The sequence below is a fragment of the Caretta caretta genome, chromosome 18 (assembly GCF_965140235.1).
Source record: "Caretta caretta isolate rCarCar2 chromosome 18, rCarCar1.hap1, whole genome shotgun sequence".
NCBI classification, from domain to species: Eukaryota; Metazoa; Chordata; order Testudines; family Cheloniidae; genus Caretta; species Caretta caretta.
The window spans coordinates 16354097-16376147 of NC_134223.1; the positions used below are offsets into that span (position 1 = coordinate 16354097).

General features: G+C 46.5%; 1 protein-coding gene across 6 annotated transcripts in view; it reads right to left on the minus strand.

Moving 5' to 3' along the window:
* Window positions 1-22051, minus strand: part of DVL1 (dishevelled segment polarity protein 1) — a 175661-nt gene that overhangs the window by 44688 nt on the left and 108922 nt on the right. For 5 of the 6 annotated variants that reach the window (XR_012665431.1, XM_048825160.2, XM_075121092.1 and 2 more), the window contains exon 4: window positions 21249-21361. Coding sequence is in view for 4 of the 6 variants with exons in the window: in XM_048825160.2 (XP_048681117.2) it covers window positions 21249-21361 (113 nt within the window). In the remaining 2 variants the exon portion in view is untranslated. Of the gene's footprint in view, window positions 1-1913; window positions 2047-21248; window positions 21362-22051 lie in introns of those variants that run through there. The other variant, XM_075121093.1, reaches the window with a different exon arrangement.

Consider the following 22051-nt stretch of genomic DNA (forward strand, 5'->3'; position numbering starts at 1 on the left):
GACAAAATTCTGTCAATTATATTGGTGTAAATCTACAGTAACTCCACTGACTTCTACTTGACAAAGGATAAAACACACAGACTGCTGTCAGGGATATTGTCTGCTTATAGTGGTGGAGGCATTTCTTACAATGAATCAAATTCTGGTCTCACTCTCACCACTGTAAATCCAGATTAACCTTCACTGAAGTCAACGGGAGTTTGGAACGTGTAAGGACCACAAAATATAGCCTGACAGACTGAGATCCTACAAGTTATGCCCCTGATTCAAGAAGTGACATAGCATGTGCTTAAATCCATCTCATGCTAAGTGTGTCCTTATACCCCACTGACTTCAACAGGACTTCAACACGTGCTTAAGTTCTTTCCTGAATCAGGACACATGGGCAAGATTGCGCTTTCATTACAGGCAAAATACGTATTGACTTCAGCGGGAGCTTTGCTTGAATAAGTTCTATGGGATCAGGTCCTAAAAATCAGTTATTTAATGCCACCTCCTCTGGAGTCAATGAGAAATTAATCGAACATTTTCTGTTTGATGCATTTCAAATATTTTTGTACGAGGGCTCACATTTTGTCTCAAGTGATGCACCCTGGCGTTACTACCAGGTGCTCCAGCCCAGCTGTAAAGAGGCAGTATTTGCTGAGGAACGGTTTCCATTCAGAAAATTAAGGGCCAAATCATCAGATAAACTTCCTCAGCTCCCAGAGACTCCAATTGGAGCTGCAGTGGCTCATCTCCTTTCAAGTTTGGCTCTATGCTTCTACCCCATTTCAGGGAGATTTTCATATTCCATAACTGCCTTCTTCGCTGACTGGGTCATTAAGACACAGTGACAGCTACATCTCTTACCTGGGGATGATAGGACATTTAAAGAGAGCTCTCAGCTTTGTCACAACTCTCTCCAACTCTCTTTTTCTTTGTTTGCTTTTCTTTTTTAAATTATCCCTCAGAAGCAAAGCAAAGGAAATTGGGAAGGGGAGTGGAATATGGAGGTGACATTTCAACAGAGAAAAATAATGTATATTCTTGGTATCATAATTATTAATTGTAGTAACTTTTTTTTATGATAGCACCTACAGACTCCGATAGGGTACTGTACATGCTATATATTACTGCGTATGCTAGATTTAAACAGCTCCAACACAACTCTAAGAACTGTGATCTTATATCCTCAAACAATGTTTTCCCTCCATTTACAGTAAGTAGTAAGTCACATTGTCTAGGTCTCTTACCACCCAACCCAGGGACTCTTCTAGGACATGCAACTTCTTGATTCCCATTTGTGCAGCTCACTTCTTTTAATAAAATTAAAAGATTTAAGAAAATACCCATCCCACTCCTCCCCCTACCTCTGCCTTATTTTTCCATTCATATTACAATCATTACATCAAAAGATATATTTCCTAATACCAACATTTAAAAAAATTTACAAAGCTTTTTACCTAAGCGATATGTGCTGTTGAAAAAATCCCTGTTGTTTTTAACATTATAACATTTTTAGCACCTCATACAGCAAAAGAGCTTTGGAAATATACTTTCACTTTTAACAAAATCATGGCCTTTGATCAGAAACACTATTTAAATAATCTTTCCCATGGGGTTTTACCAGAACAGAGGTCAATAATCCTTAACTAGAGAAACAGACCGTATTGTTCTGCAACATCAAAACTGAGCTGTTGGGGTTTTTAACTATAAAGGATTGTTAGGATCCATGTTTCATCAAAGTTTGTACAACACCAACGCAAGAGGGTGGTGAGAGATCTCGCTCACACACACAGACCCCTCTCTCTAAAACCCACCTTACATATTCACCCACCTCCTGAATTTGTCCTCCAACAGCATATACCAAAAGCTACTCACTTTAAAGCTTCCTCCAGCAATATGCTCAGTGAGCTGCCGTATATACTTACTTTAAAGCACAACTTCTGCTGACTAGACTGGGCAGAACAAACTTCAGCCTGGCTTTCCTAAGAAACCCTTTTAAAACAAGCGCACACGCAACCAGACCTCAACGTGCCTAAGGACACCTGAGGCAGCGATCAGCCAGACGCTACAGTCAGCCCTCACTCTGGCTTCACTGAGTGCCAAACCAATGAGGGGGGAGCTATGCAAATGCTCCGGTGATGCACTCTCTTCCTAGGGCCTCTGGCACACACGTTGTGGCCCTGATGAATAGTCCTTCAGCGCAGAGTCCCCAAAGGGCAGTGCTGGGAAGACAGGTAGACTTCTCTCCGGCAGGCAGCGGACATACGCCGGCCAACGAAGGGGTCTCTAGTGAGAAGGCACATGCTCCTGATCAAAGCAACAGGCCGTGGGCTGCTTTGACAAGAGGAAAGAAACACCGTGTTTCTGCTTTCAATAGCATAAGCTCAGCACAAAGCAGGACAGTCTAACATGCTTGCAAACACAATCCCCCACTACCTTTGTCCCGTCCCCCCCACCGGATCTGCGAAGGAAGTGAGAGATCATTCCACCCATTATCCCTCAGGCTTGTTGAGCCAGAATAAAGGCGGAGGCAAATGGAGTCAACTCAAAAAAGAGGCTGCCGGAGTTCATTTTGCGATGTCGTGTGTTAACTCGGCTCAAATCAGACAGAATTTCTTCGGGGTGCGGCAGGGGAGGGAAGCAGAGGCTCCACCAATTCCAAAATAACAGACAGGATAAGTGCTACTTAGCAGCACTGAGATTCCTCCTAAACATAGAGAAACACCCCCAAGGCCAGGCACATAAGGTCTCTTTTGACTCACACACTTCGTTGTATAGCATGATGTTCCCCATACATAAAGCACACAAGTACCAGTCAGCCTCGGTGGCTTTCGTTGTAGATTAAGGAAAACTGCCAAAACAAGAAAGAATAAAATCTCTCTGCAAGAACTGCCAGAGTGGACCAGATGCTGCAGAGGAAGGTGTAAGAACCCCGCAGTAGCAGATGTGGAATAACCTGCCCCCCACATTAGCCCTTATCCTTCTCTCTAATAGCTAGAAATTGGCTTAAACCCTGAAGCATGAGCTTTATCATCCCTTCCGAAAAGTTTGTGAGCACTGACTATAGCAACACCAGCTATTTCTGTTCTCCATACTCATGTCCCAACATTTTAAAAAATCTTGCTAAGTCCTTGGCTTCAGTGGCTCCCCATGGCAAATTCAGTCCATGTCCATTCGACAATACTTAGTTTTGGGTTATTTCCTGACCTTGGCCGAGTTTGAACTGGAGACCCGGAAGCCAAAGTCCCGCCCCCCCCTCCCATTATCAGCCTCCAGAGCCCATTCCGTCCCTCCCTCGTCACACTTCAGAGGGCTCTCTCAAGAAAGGCCATGGGCCTGGAACAGAAGAGCTGCCAAGACTCTCCAGTAGGAGGCAGCAGACCCTGAAAACGTTTGGGCTTTGGTTCTGCAGCATCACACCCAGCACTATTTAGCTGCTGTATCTGAAGGTACTAAAAGTCCGCCTTAAGCATCCCACCCCCAAATGCAAACACAAGTATGGTCTCTCCTACCTCTGGCCTTTCATTCCTAACTAAAAAACACCTCATCTTGGAGAGTGTTTAATGAGTAGCTGCAACCGAGTCTTGCGGCCTGCGGACGTTTCGGAGAAAGCAATTGGCAGAAGGGGTGGCTCCGTGGGCAAAAAGCTACGTCTATCATTGGGTTAGTGTAACTTTGCAATTGCCATCTGTTCAAACATTCCTATTGCAAGAAACAAGGAGCCAAGGCATTTAAAAAAATGTCTAAACAGTAATTGGTGTCTGTTTAGGACTGAGCATGGAAGCGGGTCAGAAATGCAGAAGTGATTATCTAAGAAATGCCGCGAGAAAGCAGATTAAAAGTTATTACTCTAACCAATTTCTCACCTGCAGGTGGCCTGCCATTCATTTCCCCAAAAAGCAGAGGCTCCAACAACTGCTTTAATCAACTGCTGATGAGCTGTGCTGAAAACAAGAGTAGAGCAGACAAGGTGCAAAGGCATGCAGAGGCCACCTTCCCACCAGGCTCCCTCCATGTGAAGAGGCATCAAGAGGAAGGTGGGGCATGAAAGAAATCCTCTTAAGCTGAACTGATCCAGAAAGGCTCTCTTCACCGGCCCCTTTGGCTGATGCATGTGGCTAAGCTACAAGCTAGCAAGGCTGAGCTCTGGAAACCCGAGACCCTGCAATAAAGATACATTAGGGGCCAGATCCTCAGCTCAGCTCCTTGACTTCAGCGGAGCTCTGTCAACTTACAGCACCTGACGATCTGCCCCATATACATTGAGTCCCTTCTCATTAAATTTCCTCAGTGGAACATGTAGGCTCCCAAATCGACTGTTGGCCTTTTAAAGCTCCATAATCAAAAAATCATGGACCCATTTAAAATGATTCCACAGACTTTGGGGGCCCAATTTTTCCTAGTACAAACCAACAGACACCCCTCCCAACCTACAGGTGATCTCACCCACTCACACATTTCACGCACAAGGCAGAGCTGGCAGTCCCAAAATATCATGGCACTGCGCACCCAGCCAGACCTGCGAGTGCCAGTTAGAACTAAATAATTAAATACTACCTAGCTCTTAAATAGTGATTTTCATGAATAGGTCTTAAGGGTATCCAAGTCCAATAGGAAAAAGACTGAGATCCACCAATCACGGATGCGATTTTCAGGAGGTAGACACCCAATTCTAGGCTCCTTTGAAGAGGCCAATCAGAGTCGACATAGGCAAGAGCATAAAGATTCAGTATAATACTTGTTACTGCATTGCCTAAAGAGAAACTATTAAAACATTTAACAAGTTCACTACATAGCAGACACATTTACTAACATCTATGGTGGTGGAACCAACCGGGGCATTCCTCAGCGGGTTATTATGGTTTATTGTCAGTGCAGCTTCTTCCCCGCTTTGCCATCATAAAACTGCAAGTGAAATAAGATGAGGAGTAAAAAATGCTGCTAACTCAGGTAAACGGGATTGAACCATTGGCTTCACTGGGGGTTGGGTGGCTGGGGAGGAGGAGGAAGGAAAGCAGAGCAGTAAGGCAGGCCTGGCTCATTTGGAGGGGCGAGAGGGGAGGTGATCAAGAGGAGTAACTCATCCGCTAGGTTCTATGGGTTTGAAGCCTGTTCCATTTGGGGTTGGAAGATCGAAATGGTTCTGCCAATCTGCTCCGCAGCCCTTCAGAGTCAGAATTCACTTAGTTAAAGAGCAGATTATGTTGTTAATGGGCAGCTGTCTCTCAAACCAATGGCGCCTCTTGATCCAGGAGTGCTGGATAGCCGAGCGGTGTGCTTGTTTCCCAGACCAGTGTCTGCTTGAAAAAAAAATAATTATGAAGGGAAACAAGGCCAAGTCCGTCGGCCAGGACTGAAGACGGCCCCCCCTGCGTAGCCCCACCCGTAAGTCTCTAGAGAAAGGCTAGGTTAGAGGCATTTTATCAAAGACAAACTCAATGGAAAGTAATTAAACACGGGAGGGGAAACTTGAAAGGCCTGTTCTGTCCTCGGGTTAGCAGAGTGTGCCCAGCTAAATAGCTAAGAGAGGCTACAGGCTTGGATCTTCTAGGCAACTGTCATCAGATTCCCTTTTGAACTCCCACCCTGGAAATGGAAACTTGCAGAAGCCAGATCCTCAGCTGGGACAAAATGCCGCAGCTCCAGTCATGTCAGTGAGCAATATTGGTTTGCACCATCTGAGATGCCAGCCTAGGGTGACCAGATGTCCCGATTTTATAGGGAGAGTCCTGATTTTTGGGTCTTTTCCTTATATAGACTTCTATTCCCCCCCCCCCCCCCCCGGCATCCACTGTCCCGATTTTTCACACTTGCTGTCTGGTCACCCTACTCCTGCCCCTGGCTTTTAAAGTCCTCAAGCTGGGTCAGCATTGTTAAGTGCCAGGCGTGTTTATGATGCTATGTAGACAAATAATTATCAGGATGAATCTGTCTGAATAAGTTAAGAACCTCTGATTGCCACCCCCTTCCGAAACCTACAGCCAAACCCACGATGGTAAGGAACCCCTTTTCAGCTCTGTAACAGTTCATTACATTTTTTACCCCTTGGGGCTTGTCATTTTTGCAGGAGCCAGCGCAAAACTGGGCTTTGGCTGGGACTGGAAATGGAACTGTTGAACGGCTGCTCCAGAGAGAGGCTTCCAGCCTGAGTTTGCAGATCAGAGAGGCACTGATCATTCAGGTAAGCAGCCACACTCCGGGTAATTCAGTCGTAACCAAGAATGCCAAGCTTGCAGTAAACCAGTGATGGACAAATTACAGAACATGCTTCCTGCTGCCATTTATCAGTCACCCGCAGCCTCACCTCCCTCCTATTTGAAGCCTGCTAGTTTTGGCAAAACAATAAGACACGTTTCATCTTGAGGTTTTTACCCCGGGGGCCTGATTCTCATTTACACCAAGTCCCCTTTGAAGCCGCTCTACGCTATCAAAGCGATGTAAAGTGGGGGCAGGTATAATATGCTCCCACGCTAAGGCACCGTTACACTGCCAGAGTGGAATAAATGGACCTTAGGTCTTCTCTACAGGGGAGTTTTTTCAGGATCCTCTCAGGTGTGACTGTAAATAGCTATAGTTACACCAGTATCTCATATGCACATGCACATCCATGGTGCGTTTTTTCTGGTTTCGCTATGGTCCCTGGGAAGGGGTTTAAGTTAAACCAAAAAAAACCCCACCACTCTCTTACCAGAATAAGAGTGTCTGCATGAGGCTTATACTGGTATAACGCTGCCTGTACCACTGGGACAGTTTTCCCATGTGGACAAACCCTATGCGTAAACGAGAATCACACCCCTTTCTCTCAGCCATTCCCAGCCACAAACACATCGTGCCGTTTCTGTCTCCTTTGTACCCAGTATCCATCTGGGAATTCAGTGCCTAACCCACTAATGGCCAGGGACTTTCTACCCTCCTTGACACCGGACTCCTATTGCTTCACTGGAGGACCCAGAATCCATTGAGACAATCAGACAAGAACCTTTTAATCTGTCACGGCGATTACGAGAAGGCATCGCTCGGGAGGTTAAAGTGTGTTCTCCTTGGCTTTCATCAACACCTGAGAAGGTCTCACCCTGAGGGACAAAACACTTCAAAGTGTGGAATCAAACAAGCCTTGAATGGGGGCAGCAGAGGAGAGGCATCTGCACCAGCAAGTTATAAAGGGTTCTCCATTAGCACCGTGTAGAAGAGCAGGGAGGCTGGGCCTGGCAGAAATCACAACTAAAACTAAACCTCAGATAGGAGATGACACAGCGCCACAGCTCTAGCTATTCAAGGGGTCTTCCATCAATTATAGACAGACACTGAAATCTGTTCCCACTTTACCAACACATACCACCGCCCCTCCAGCAGCTGGGTCCAGGCCTGTGAGCACAGAACACGGTCCTTACTGTGCAGGTAAGGGGAGAAGAGTGAGTATTAGCATCTCATGGCCATGGTGTGCTCCCTGCTCGTCTGTGTGTTGTATGCACCTGCCATCTCTTCTCTTGTGCTTAGATTGGGAGCTCTTCAGGGCTCTGTTTTGCATTTGCACAGCACCTAACACGATGGGGATGCAGCTGCCGTGACACAGACAAATAAAACAAACTCACGACGACGACGACATCATGGGCTCCTTCCTTCCCTCACACATCAAACAGACTCACAGACAAGCATGCAGACCAGCCGCGGGAGTAGCCCATGCAAGACTTTATGCCCCTTTACACAGAAGGCAACTCACGACAGCTGTGAACAGACCCAAGTGGCAGCAAGCTGCCTCCATTTTAAAAACGAAGCAAACCTGAAAACAAACCTACTCGGCAACACTAAGTCCTTGGACATATGTGTGATTGATCCTGGAGCATTACGGCCACCAGTGTCAATTCAGTGAGCGTTTGGTTTGGCAAGGGAACGTAATCACTTACCCCTAATGACTTTTCCTTCAGACAGGAGTAACCAATCCATCTATTTGTCAAAGGAAACATACCGAGAAACACAATTGCTCATGAGCAGTTGCTTCCCAGTGCTGAATTAGTCTTAACTTGCCCTGGAAGATGAGTTGGATGCAGGAAAACGTAACTTCCCTTTTAATAAATATCCCTTCCCAATGTTACAGCACAAGATTAGTTTCCAGTCCACTTTCTGTACCTTAATAGATTTGCCTACATGGTTCAGTATTTACATATTTACAGTATTTACACATTTCAGCTGCAAATCATAGAGCACATTGTAAACATCAATTAAATCTCATACAATATCCCAGGTCAAGCGTCATTATCCCCATTTTACAAATGGATAAAGTGAAGCCCAGAGAAATGAAGGGACACGCCCAGGGTCACAGAGAAAGTCAGCAGGAGAACTGTTAGAAGCCAGGAATCCCAATGCCCAGCCCCCTGCTTTTAGTGCTAGGCAATATTTCTCAGCAGAGGAGCACTATATCCACAAAGATGGTCTCTGGGTCTGATTTTCAGAGATCCTGAGCATCTGTAGCTCCAAGTGAAAACAACACCTGCAGGCTCCGGGGGCGGGGGGGAAGAATCAGACCACCAAATGCTATTATATGCATCTAAATGTGTAAAACTAGCTGACAGATGGTATTTACAAATGAAGACTTTCCCGGTGCCCCTTCTTCCTAATAGAACTGTTTCAGTACAGTCCTTAGTACATCAGAGTTTGGGACACTGTTGGTCCTACCAAAGCAAATAGCATTTGAAATAACTACACAAATATTTCCCACATGTACCTATTTGGTCTGGATTCTAATTACCCATGGACCATGCCCGATTCTAATTACCCATGGACCAGGCCCGATTTTTGCATGGCAACGTCTTGAAGAATAATCAAATGAAGCCAGAGATGGTTGGGCGAAGCTCTTCTTAGAAAACTACAGTTGTTTACGTTTCCATTACAACTGGCCTGAACAAAGGGCACTGGGAATACAGATACACGGTTCTCCCCAAGGCTTAAGAATAGACATACTGTAGCTGCTACTGGAAATTTGGAACAATCGCTCTTCCCAACCATTCACAGCGCTCTGAGTGTAAATGCCAGGCATCTCCCAAAGCACAGATCATTGACCCAGCATTTTGATCTGTCCATACAACGGTTCATTTCACTGCAGTGCAAACTCGGCATCGAAACAATAGCACCGACACTTGACGTCCGTAGACTTGTCAAAAAATGGCAGCAGCTATAAAACATTCTGAACGCCCATAAAAACTTGTCCCTTAATTACCTCCCTAATTAGACGTTCCATGGTCCCTTTTCTCACTCCTCCTCGGGAAATGGACATGGGACCTTTGTCCTAGTCAGCGAGGGGTCCCAAGAACATGTGCCAAGCAGACCTCCCACGCTTCTAATTAAGAGCCTGGCTCCCCTCATTTAATGGGACTTGGTCAACTTTTCCTAGTATCAAGTACTTTGGTTGCTTTAAAGGGATGGGGGACAGGGAACAAGGGGAGTCAGGGTTCTCCTCTAGTGACAGCTCCAGCCCATTCAGCCTGTGATTTTATTTGCAGCCAAATCCAGAGAGAGATTTGCTACTAATTAGAGTGAAAGGTAATCAAGAGAAAGACATTTCCTAACTCATACAAAGCCTCAGTTTGATACAAAGGGGCTCTTGGTTTTCCCCACACCAATTATTTCTGTTTCTTTAGCACCCCTTTCCCCCCACACACACTTTTTTGGGGGGAGGGGAGGAAATCACATTCAAAAGGTAACTTTGCCCAGGTCCGCTTTACAAAGCGCAACTTTGTCTGCAAGTTGGCTTTATTGTCTCTCACTTAAGAGAGAGACATCTACATCAGCACAAATGCTCTCTTCTCTTGTGCTTGGTGGGTAACTCTCTGGTTTGGGAGCACAACAATCTAAGAATCGTGCAATCACTCTGAAGAGGGCACACTGCTGTTTGCTTCTCCTCTTTGTTTTCCAGCCATTTTATTAGACACATGGGGGATCTGTAGACAAAGATTAGCGTCTGCATCACGTTATTCGACATCGGAGGATGTATGCCGTTCTCTAACGGGGATTATTCTTTTCAAAATTACTTAACAGAGATTGCATGTTGGGAGGAAGATAAATTGGAAGGTTGGAGCCCCCAGAAATTAACGATCTTGTTTCCATGTATCATGCTAGTGTGAGAGTAAGGAAAGGGGGTCAATCCCCTCTACCAGCACCTGAATCCTGACCCAAAGCCCACTAAAGTCAACATAAAGCTTCCCCAATTGACTTCACTGGTGCCTGAACACACCCCAGGCAGCATCCTGTGCTGGGTGCTCTCCTAGGCCCCGATTCAGCAAAGCACTTAACATGCTTTAGTCCTATTGATGTTATTTGGCTTTAAGTACTTGCTTAATGTTAAGCGTGTGCTTAAGTGCTTTGCTGAATGGGTCAACAAGCACATTCCACAATGTTCCTTGACCCCACAGAGGCCTGGTTGGCCAGACTGGGAGCAGGCTCAGCTGATCAGAGCTGAGCGAAGAATGGCTTTTTGAATTCAGTGGCCAAACGAAAAAAATCTGAAAAATTCAGTTTGGCAACAAACCAGGAGGGGTGGGTTTTTTTGGTTTTCACGATGAATTAAAGGGAACGAAAAACATTCGGAATGTCGACATTTTCCAAACATCTGCTAACCGAAGCGTCAGTTCAAATGGACATTTCATTTCAAAACTTGTCCAAACGGTTCCTTTAGATATTTTGTTTGGAAATGACATTTCCAGGGTTCCCCCCCGCAGGTTTTTTCCCCCGACCAAAACTATTTGCTGAACATGACCCACATTCAGAAAGACATTCAGAGCCCTGAGGAACGCATTTTTCGGTGAAATTTCTAATCCCTGAAAAAACATCTGGCCCACCTCTCTTGCGGACATCCTTTGTTCAAACCAACTACAATGGCAAATCGTCTGACGCACCAGTTGGGCCTGGGGGAACAGCTAGGAGGCTGCGCCTCCCGAATGTCACACCTCTTTAAATGCACATCACTTTACGCAATCTAAAAATGAACCCGTTGGAAATTAAGCGGATTCCCTGGGAGAAATCACTTTCCCCAGCACTGCAATTTCTTTGATAACTGATGAAGGATTTGTTTTTTAATCAGAATAGACACAGGCACAATGACGTCGGAAGCCATGTATTATTTCTAGGCTATTAAATAGCAACAAAATTTATGAGAGGTGGGTGCGGAGCGGGAGGGAGTGAAACATGCTCACATGTATCATTACCAGAGTCGCTCCCTGATTCAGTAAATCACAAACTCCTCTCTGCTACAAACCTCTATGATCTTTGGTAATCTCCTGCACAAGGAATAGATCGTGTGGTAACCAAATTCTCTTCTAATTCTCAATTTATGCAAAGCAAGGCTTAAAATTTTTCTTGAGAACTCTATGCAAGGTCAGTCATGCACTTATGGAGACAATAATTCAGGCAGGGGAGACCCAATTAAGCTTTCCCATTAAAGTATCAGAAACATTTTGCCTGTCTATTCCTGAAGATTTTCATAAGATCACACATGGACACAAGAATTCTGCTCCAAAATGTCCGACGAAAAAGGTGACTTACTTAGCCTTCTGCAAATAGCAGGAAACAGAAATGAAATTAAATGAAAAACAAACATGAAAATGTTACAGGAACAGCAAACACAACTGGTATTTGAAGCAACTGCAGACAAAAGGGCTGGAGTCTCTGGCCTGCCCCAGCTGCTTTGGGCACTGGGGCAGAGTTAAGGTTATGTGTGAAACCTTAACTTTGATTTTTCCTGACGTTCGAGTATTAAAGCCCTGATCTTACAATGTGCTTTGCAAGGACAGACCCCCCTGCAACCACACTGAACTCCAATTACTTCAATGAGGTCCTGCATGGAGCTTATAGTACAGTCATGACCCAACTTTGCAGGCTTGATATTCTCAGTGAAGCTTTCTATATACAATACATACATTATACCCCAACAGTTCAACCACAGGCTGTTGGGCTTCACGCAGGAACCATCAAGGTGAAATTTTCTGGCCCGCATTATGCGGGAAGCCAGTTTAGATGATCATAGTGGCCTCCTTCTGGCCTTAATATTTTTTAAACTATCCACACATTAGAAATGAGCGTAAACACAGTACTATTCTAGTCTATACAGGTTTTTATATCATGCTTATCACTGCAGTATCTGAGCACCTTCCGGTAGTGCATGAAGTAATGCGAGTAGCATCTGTCATGGGTTTGCTCTCTCATCCTTTCACAGTGGGGCGTGGGAAGCTTGTGCAGGAGATAATCTTGTTTTGGTAGCATGTTTTTCCACACAGGCACCCGCACACTGCTCTGTATCTATGCTACAGAAGGGTGGTTAAAGAAATGCACCTTGCACTTGAAGCAAATGGTGGGAAGGTGTGTGATGGCCCTTAGTCCATGGGGACGTTCATTCCAGTGCCTCGCACCAGCACCAGTGAATACTCTGTCTTGTGCACAGACATGAGCTATATACTTATCATGGAGAGCTCCCTTGTGCCAGAGAAGCAAGACTGTCAACCAGGGTTTTCATCCCGGCGCTTTAAGTTCTTTTAAATATCTTGGGCCGAGACCATGGAGCACCTTGACGAGACCCTGAACTTGAACCGAGACCCTGAACTTGAAATTCTGTGGGAATCCAGTGTAGAAAACAGAGGGCAAGTCTGATGTGCTCTCAGTAGGCCATGTTGCTGAGGAGACATGTTCTAGCACTCTGCAGTAGCTGGAGTTTCCTAACGGCTGACGCTTCATGCCCATATATATTGCAGTAGATGCATATTTAATACGTTCTGCATAAGAAGCTTTTTCTCCACATCACACACCTCCACACACATCTTGTTCACATTCAGATCTGCTAAAAGATCATGATTATTTTATTCATTCAATTTCATGGCTCAGCCAGGCCCATATCCTCACACAGTTTGGAAAATAAGATAGCAGTAAGCTATGGTGGGAAAAGCTACAATTAATGCAGATAAATGTAGTATTTAAATTAAGAGTGTATGGAAAGTTTGTTCCCCTACCAACTTGAGTTTGGCTCTGTTAAGGAATGCAGAATGTGGCCCTTAGATGGGAGAGGGGGAGTAGGGCCATACACCATGGGGATGTCTGTGGCCAGGCTGCTACCAGCACATACAGGACAGAGTTGGTTAAAATACTGTTTAAAAAAAACAAAAAAACCCCATGAAAATAGCTATTCAACAAAACAAAAACATTCACAGAAAATTTTCATCATTGCTAGAAACTTCTCCAGTTTTTTTTAACAACAAAAGTTTGGTTTCACTTTCTGAGAAAACAAACACACCAACATTTTTACTTTTCAAAAAGCCGAAACATTTTCAAAGGAAATTCTGAAGAATAAAAACGTTTTCAAAAGTTCCCATGAGAAACAACTGATATTTTTCAATCAGCTTGAATACTGGGTACAGTCAAATTGATTAATCCCCAAATGCTTGGCTTAAGCAGCAAGTCCATGGACAAGAGTGTTTAAATAACACACATACATGTTATAACACCCCAGCTCTGTTAGGGGTTGATCCTGAGAAGAAAGGGTTAAGTGGGTTCGGCTGACTCATTTGAGGTACGGGTCTCCTTATCTCACTTGGATATAAAGCAAAAATTGCTCTCTGGTGAGAGGGGATTTAGGGTGTGGGCTGAGCAGATGTGAGAGAGGAACTGTATAGGCAGCTAAACCTGGGGAAAAAGTTTGACCTGAACTTTGTCATCATATTGCTAATGAAGCCATACCCCATAAATGGGGTGAGCATTTGACTCTACACAGTACACAGAGCGCGTGTTGAAGCAAGTTGGGAAAGGCAAATTCTCATACAGAGTGGGACAAACTGCAGGTGCTCAGTATAAGTCTATAGTCCTGAATGCTCCCATTCATGTCTATTCTTCACTAGAAAGTAAAGCAAGAAGCCATAAAAACAGTATCATGTTACCAGGCATGTCCCACGGCCCCAGGTGAGGTTATACCATCCACTTAGATAATGGCCAGTGTGTGTCCACAAATGCATGTGAGCAACTCAACAGCAGCACTTGTATTATTAAGAGTAACCCTGAAAACAATGAACTAGAGCATGCAGCCCAATACGCACGAGCAATCCTACCATGACAACACACTGTTAATTATCACCACCAAGGGATGTCGTTAATTCACCATCACTTAAGTCTTATTCGAGTTTTCAAATCAGGATTGTCTCTCTCTGTGAGGAACGTGCCCTAATTCAACCACAGGTTGTTGGACTCAAAGGAGGAACTGCTGGACGAAATCCTCGGTCCTGTGTTATGCAGGAGGTTAGGCTAGACGACCGTAAGAGTCTCTGCTGGCCCTAAAATCTATTAAACTAATTTTCCAGAGTAGCTCCACAATAATGAACCAGTTCTTGCAAATGGCAGTGGGAATGAAACTGTGAGAAAAGTGATTTCAGCCTCTGAGGGGTAAAAACAAACAACCTGACCAATAATCAAAGAGGCAGCAGGCCTAGCAGATGAGACGTTGGCCTGGGACTCAGGAGACCTTGGTTCTGATCCCTGTTCTGCTTTGTGCTCTTGGGTGAGACCTTTCCCCTCCTTGTCCTCTGTTTCCCACCCACACACCCTTTGTCTGTCTTGTCTATTTCGAGTATAAGCTCCTCGTCTGTCTCTTACTTCTACATCCCCATCCAGCGCCCAGCACAATCGGGATTGTGGCTGGGGCTCTGTGTGCTACTGGCAAACAAATGGTAAATGCCGACTAGAAAATGTTGTTTCAATTCACACTCTGCATCCTCCGTGCAGAGACTCACACCCACGTTCTACTGAATCTGTCAGCTTCTGATCAGCTCATTCCCCTCCCCCCCCCAACACCTGACTAATTGGACTGCACAAGACCTTTCTTTATTTGAACATTGCACTGAGCTTCCTATTATCAAAGCCCACGGCTCAGCAAAGACAGAGAAGATTATTCTCTAACAGCTCCATTGCCGTGCGGCATGACAAGGCAGCAGAGATCGGCTCAGGATTCCAACCCTTACGGATGGGAAGAAAAGAAAGGCCACCTGTTATTTACACTGCCTCCCTGGCTGACTTCTGCCATCACTGCTGTAAGCTACTGTGCGAGCAGACACACTCACTGCACATGCAAAAACACACCGACGCGCACTCCTGCGCCAATCCAAATGGGGCCCTCACAAAGGATTATTTATCTGGCAGTAGGGCCTCAAGGCACCAATTGAGGTCTGGGGCCCCACCGTGCTAGGTGCTGTCTAGACACAGCAAGAGAGTATCCCTGCTCCGAGCAGACAGAGGGTGGGAGGCACAGGCAAGGGAAGTGTTTTGCCTGAGGTCACAGAGCAGGGTGTGGTGGCAGCCCTTGTCTTAAGAGCGCTGATCTCCTGAGTTTTAGGCCAGTGCACTAGGCTGCGTCCCCAACATTTATTTTGGCCACATTTAGGACACTTGAGAACCCTGGACTTCGACAGGGGTTTCTTCATCTTGCTCACTTTCCCGCTTCTGCACACGCATGAACCCGGTGTACATACGCGTAAATACTCCTACTCCATCCCATCAGCCCCACTAATTTCAATGGCAAGTCAACTTAAAGCGACAGCTGCTGCCTAATGTTTTGCTGGGGTCCCTGAGTTACCGTGCTGCACAGTGGTGCGAGGGGAAATTCTGCTGGCGGAGGATCTGCTTATGTCTATTAATTGAACGTGACATAAAACAATTACTGAAGATCCAACAGCACCTAGCCTTAGGTAAGGTGTGGTCTTTGTATCACGGCCAGATTCCAGCCTGGGTTCTTACCTAGCGGAAATTCCCCTTGCAGGTTCAGCTGCAGGGAAGATTCTTCCCACCTCACTTTGTGTGCTGCTGTTAATGCACAGTAATGCTGCGCGAAGCAGAGGTGGCTGCATTTCAGTGTTGGGGAAGTGAATCGTATTCTTTGAAAATCACTTGGGACTGTTCAGGTTTCATTTCTGGAGAACTGCGGGTTACTGAAAGTGCCTGAGGGGAGTTGCACCTGCCCATTTTGCAGGTGAAAACGAGAGCATATTTACCAGTAACTGCTGCTGTCGTTTATCTTTTTGCATCAATATGGGAACTGACTGAATGTTCACACTGAACAGAACCTCCCAGGGATACAAGGAATGCTCCCTTTCTAGATCCTGTATTACAAACTGAAGGCCAGGTGCATTACAGTCTCTCTGAAGCACTGCTACCTAGAGTATATTTGCTCTTCAGCAGGATTCAACTTTTCACATGAATACCTAAAGTGGGCTGTAGCCCACGAAAGCTTATGCTCTAATAAATTTGTTAGTCTCTAAGGTGCCACACGTACTCCTCTTCTTTTTACTAACAGACACGCGTTCTCCACTGTGGTTGACTAGATCAGGCAGAGGAAGGGGAGAACCTCAATGGGTTTGTGGCATTATGAACTTTGCAAAGAACTTTTGGGGAATTCACAAAGATATAATCTCATCCATGAACCATTTTTTCTTGTCCTTAAAAATTCCAAGAGCTCATCAAATTTAAAATGACAACCAAAGAGGGGCTGCCTAGCTCATGGGTTCTCAATTCAGGGGTTGCAACCTGCCAGAGAGGGCAGCAAACTGGCATCAGGGGTTTCCCCCACCTTGCCCTTTCCATAATGTGAAATGGGAAGATGTTCCAGCCTGGTCCTGGCTAGATGGCAGGGGAGGGGTGGGAGTGGTCTTGGCAGGGGAAAGGTTGGGAACCAGGGGCTTAGGTAACAGGAGCACTGTGCTATGTGCTAAAGGCAGAAGAAGGCCCCAAATGCCAGGTTGACAAGAGTGGGTGTCCTCTCCATGGAATGCAGTTAGAATTTCCCTCTCCCCACTTTTCTCCATTAGTCACATTCCCTCTGGGTGTTTTCACCTAATTTCTTACCCTCTGCTCCCGTTTCACCCACTGTTCCCAGTGGATTTTCTATTGCTTGCCTTCTTGCTTTGTAGTCTCTCCAAAGCAGCACAAAAACCTTCCAACACTTGACCTCCCAACCCCACAATGGTGAAGCGTTCAGCAAAAGGAGTTTGCCATCCCAGGTGGGCCTTACCCTGATGTGCCGGTGTCTGAGAGACTCCCCTGTGTCTCATTAGCACCTTCTCCTGCTATGCATTGGCTTGAAATAAAATTTAAAAAATAAAATAAAAATGTAACAAGCTGTTCCATTGCTCCCCTTCGTGCAGCACTTGGGGACACCCCTCTCCCTTTGGCAGGGGAAGGAGATTCAGCGTCTAGTTTAAACAAAAGGAAGGACTCTGGAACATAATGGAGAGTTTTAAGAACAGGTTAGACAGACACCTGTCAGGGACGGTCTGGATAATACTTGGTCCTGCCATGGGTGCAGGGGACCGGACTAGATGACCTCTCGAGGTCCCTTCCAGTCCTATGATTCCATAGCGGGGCATTTTTTCAGTGTAGTTTGGTGAGCCGATGGCACTGTAGGTGCTTAAACAAGCGTGGCTTTGCACTGCAGTGTAATTAACACCCCCGGAACAAAGCAAAAAGACCCACAGAGCGCTAAAGAGGACACTTCCCCCACCCCCTAGTGAATTGCTGGAGCTGTAATTTTGATCTCCTTGTAACAAGTCTCTACATGGCCAGATCAAAGACTTCTTGCATTGCCTTATTCCCATAGCAGCTGAGGAGGGGCTTGGCCATTATTTCGCAGTGATGAGTGACACACACAGTTCCTGTCCTTGAATTTGGCTGTGAACCCCCATCCTGTTGTCTGTTCCACAGCCAAACGCCCCCCCATCCTTTCATTCCAGTAGGCAGAGATGGCCAGGAGGCTCATCTGACATATGAGCTGTGTTGTGAAAGAGCTTCAAAATCGATCTCACTAATCGGAGGGGTGTTGGATTCCCCCCCCCCAACCCGTGAGACAAATCATTGCAAATTACATCTGCCTTTTAATCTTCTTTAAATGCCAGAGAAGAAGCTGTAATGAGCTGACAAGCCCGGATGGTTGCCTTCAATTGGAAATAAGGCACTGTTCTTGTTTGAAGCACACTCCTTCACATCACCAAGTCCTTGCTCATGTACAAACAAGGACCCTTCTTCCCCATGGAGCTTATAAAGTACAAAAAAAAAGGCAGGCACAGGTAAACAGACTCATCAGGGGCGTGTCTCCACTGTATCTGGAAGAGAGCCTCCCAGTGACCTTTGAGCCGAATTTGCTTTGAGTTTTGAGAGGGCCTTGTCTAAACCTGAACCTCCAGGCTACAAACCCTATATGGACCGAAGCCCACAAACCAAACAATTTGTCCAGAGCCTCACAAACCTAAGCCACCCGCTTCCTCACAGCTCTTCTCCCACTTTCTGACCCAGACATTTAAACAGGCATTGACAAGTCTAGCGAACGTCCCCTCCAGACAGCAGCTGGGAGCCCTGCCAACCTATCTCTGATCACAGAGTTCAGGGGAAGGGGAAACATCCTCTGAGCTGAGCAGAGAAAAAACATACACTTTCCGCGCTCCCTCTCCCACAGCTGAAGCCAGTCTCAGCTGTAATAATACACATCTGCCCATGGGAGCCGAGGCCCAAAACACATGCTCCCCCTACGGTGGGCTAGTGAGTGAGACAGGGGCATGGATAAATGGAAAGGGCAACATACATTGAAAACAGACAGGCATGGGCCCCACAGGGTATTTTTAACTCTTTGGTCAACAGCCCTTAGGGTCTGATCCACCCAGGTGCCAAACAAGCCCTGAAGGTGGCCAGCAGCTTGCAGGATTGAACGTTTCCTAGAAAGGACCTGACCGCATCCAACCTCTCCCACCCTAGCAGGTATCTGTGCTGGAACCAAACAGTTGGAGGGATAGACAGCACCAGGCATTTACATAATATGTGATGAGCAAGGGATGGACAGACAGACAGGGAACTACATTTTGACCTAGCCTACGGAGAAAAGGGCTACAGGGCTTTTCATCCAAATGGTAAGAAATCAGCTGCTCTGGTAGAGAACAAGGTGACACTAAGGGATTTTGGCCAAGTTTCCCTTTGAGATTTTGGATGTGAACCTCAATCTCAAAGCAATACTTGGAAGGCACAATCCACAGGGGCTGAAGCTGGCCAAATCACGCAAAGGAGCCCCAGGCAGAGAGGTTCTGCTGAGTTTCACACAGCTCTGGCTAAAGCACTAGAACTGCACTCTGCATCAGATCAGGGCCAGTGGGACCCAGGTCCAGTCAGACCTCAAATGAGGGGCCCGCCAGGTTAGCAGTAGAGAGCGGGCAGCAAGCAATGAAGAGACATTCCAGCGAGTTGCCAAACTCCACATGCGCCTTCTGTTTCTTTGGAGGAGTGGAGCGTCGAGAAGAGAAGCAGAGCAGGCAAGTGGGGGTAAAGGAAGCCAAGAGGTCTGTCTCTTAATACTTCCTTCTTATCGAGTTCAGACTGGCATATTTAATGCAGTCGTTTGTAAAGAGATTGGGAGTGCGGGAGACAATAAACCAGCTTTAAACACACGTCGCCTTTTAACATTCTTCAAGTAACAACCTTTTGACCCAACATTGTTAGAACGTTCCCCCCTTTCCAGTGGTTTCCCAAAGGAATCTACAGTCAGTACCATGTGAAGATGGCTCTCTGCTCCACCCGCCATTTGAGGGACTTTCATTTATTCTCTGAGCCACTGACAAGTTGGGTGGTTAAATAAACAGAAAGACACCTGCTGCCGACACACTATTTATGCCCTTTTGGTCTTGTGTTTGGAGGCACTTGCAGATACTTTGGTAGATGGAGCTGTGAGTTAAACCTACACAGGCTCAAGAGATGTCAGAACAAAATATTCCAGAAGCAGGACAATTTTACGCTTGATGAGCCAAACACTTAACCCTTCCTTAAGCCTGGATATGCCAAACATTGCTTCTCTGGCAAGGAATTAAAAACTAAGCTTACTTAGTGTGTAGAGTAGAGACTAGGGGATGGAATTCTACAGTTGACACACTTACCTTATATGTGCAAATGTTTCAAAACCATAATCTGTGGGCATGCATGATATGCACGCACACAGCAATGTAAAAACATGGCTTCCTTACTACATATCTAAGGCTTTATTCAAACCCAGCTGAAGACCATGGAAAGATCCCCATTGACTTCAACGGGCTTTGGATCGGACCCTTAGTGGTCAGGTGGGCTTTTACAGCTGGCAGTTACGGTGCCCATCACGGCCACACAGAACTTCATGCACTGGGGAGCGACTCCTTCACACAACGGGCAGGGCTGTGCAGATACAGGTTTACAAGTCTTGGGCTGAGTCCAGAAGCAGCATCAGTATCAAGCCTGATGAGATGCGTCAGTTATGCCACTGAGGTGTTGGAGGCAGGTAAGGAGTTCAGGGGAAATCTAAGACAGCACTGAAGGCAGTGTCCCAAGACAAACCAAGAGCTGAGAGTTGCAACAGGCTACCTAAACAGAATATGGTGCATAAACACCCATGGCCCCAGCTAAACGCCAGCGACAGACCTGGTGCAGTTAGTGCCAGCAGATTTTTCTGTATATGTGTAAAGAAAGTGCTAGAAACACAGGGGGCAAAATAATGAGAAAAGTTAATTTAAAAAAAAAAAAGGGGGGGAGACACGTTTTTGTCAAAAACGGAAATCTGGAAAATTCTGACCAGCTCTAAAATGCCCTTCGTCTCCGCTGCAATGTAAATAATAAGCAGATGCAAAGCTGGGACCCATCTTCTATCAACACTGGAGCCATTTGTGGAAATTCCGCAATAGGATTTCCCCCCCCCCCCTTTGCTTCACTGGAGGGTGCTTGGGCTAACAGGAAAGGACAGGAGCTCCGGGCTTGCTAATATGCTTCCCTGTCCTTTATCACAGGGGTTCTCAATCTTTTGCTTTCTGAGCCCTCCTCCCGCCCTCCCCGCACCATGCTATAAAAACTCCACAGCCTACCTGTGCCACAACAACTGGTTTGCTGCATGTAAAAGCCAGGGTCGGCGTTAAGGGGGTAGCAAGCAGGACAATTGCCTGGGGCCCCACGCCCCAGGGGGTCCCACAAAGCTAAATTGCTCAGGCTTCGGCTTCAGCCCCAGGTGGCGGGGCTCAGGGCTTCGACTTTCTGCCCTGGGCCCCAGTGAACCTAATGCCGGCCCTGCTCATTGGACCCTCTGAAACTGGCTCACGGCCCCACAGGGGCCTTGGACCCCTGGTTGAGAATGGCTGCTTTATTGAACGTGCCATCGTTTTTAAAGGCACAGGAACCCATCAGCTCCATCAGGGCCCCAGAAAGAAAAGAATGATGCCATAGATGGATAAAAGGGCCGTGGGGCTTACCGTCTTCGTGGCCTTCCCTGTTCCTCCGCCGGTGTCTCTCTCGCCTGTGGCTAACAACCGACTCCGTTCCTGTTTCGTTGTCCAGTCCATCTCGACTGCTGGCAGCATTCGGGCTGAGAGAGACAAGAGGGCAGAGACAGTCAGGGGTCACACACCGCCTCACTAAAAACAAACCTGCCAATGCACTTAGTGTCCAGGAAGGGCGCTGGCTTCACGGCCCCAGAGAATGAACACAGAGGACAGGTACAACACAGAGAGCAGCAGAGCAAGCTTCCCACAGACTGCTCCGCGAGGGCATCCCCAGTGCTGAGCTAGAGGAGGAGGGGATAGATTGGTCTCCCTGCCTTGGGAATGCCCAGAAAGCATCATCCTCCCATTGAACAAAGCAGTCTCAGACCCTCTAGTTTAGATTGTGGTCCCAACGTCCTAACCACCTTGATGGTGGGACGAGCGAGGGGATTGTTTCCACGTGAATCTTAGCAGATCCGTGGCACGCTTTGGAGAGGCCAGCGGGAAGGCAGCTTTGACTGGTTACACATTCACACAGCAGCTGGAGACTCCAGTCCACATTTGAACAGCACCAGGACCATCAGGGAGGCAGCACAAACGCGCCTCGGGCCTGCCTAACTCAGGTGAGAAAACAGTGCAGGGACTCTTGAAGAAAGGGTCATTCGTTCTCACCTCTGAACACACAACTGCTTTTCTCCCAATGCCCCTCAATATTCTCCGCAGCTCAAGGATCCCAGAGACAATCACAAGTACGTCTGAGCGACTCCAGTAATGCTGACAATCCAGCGGTGTGT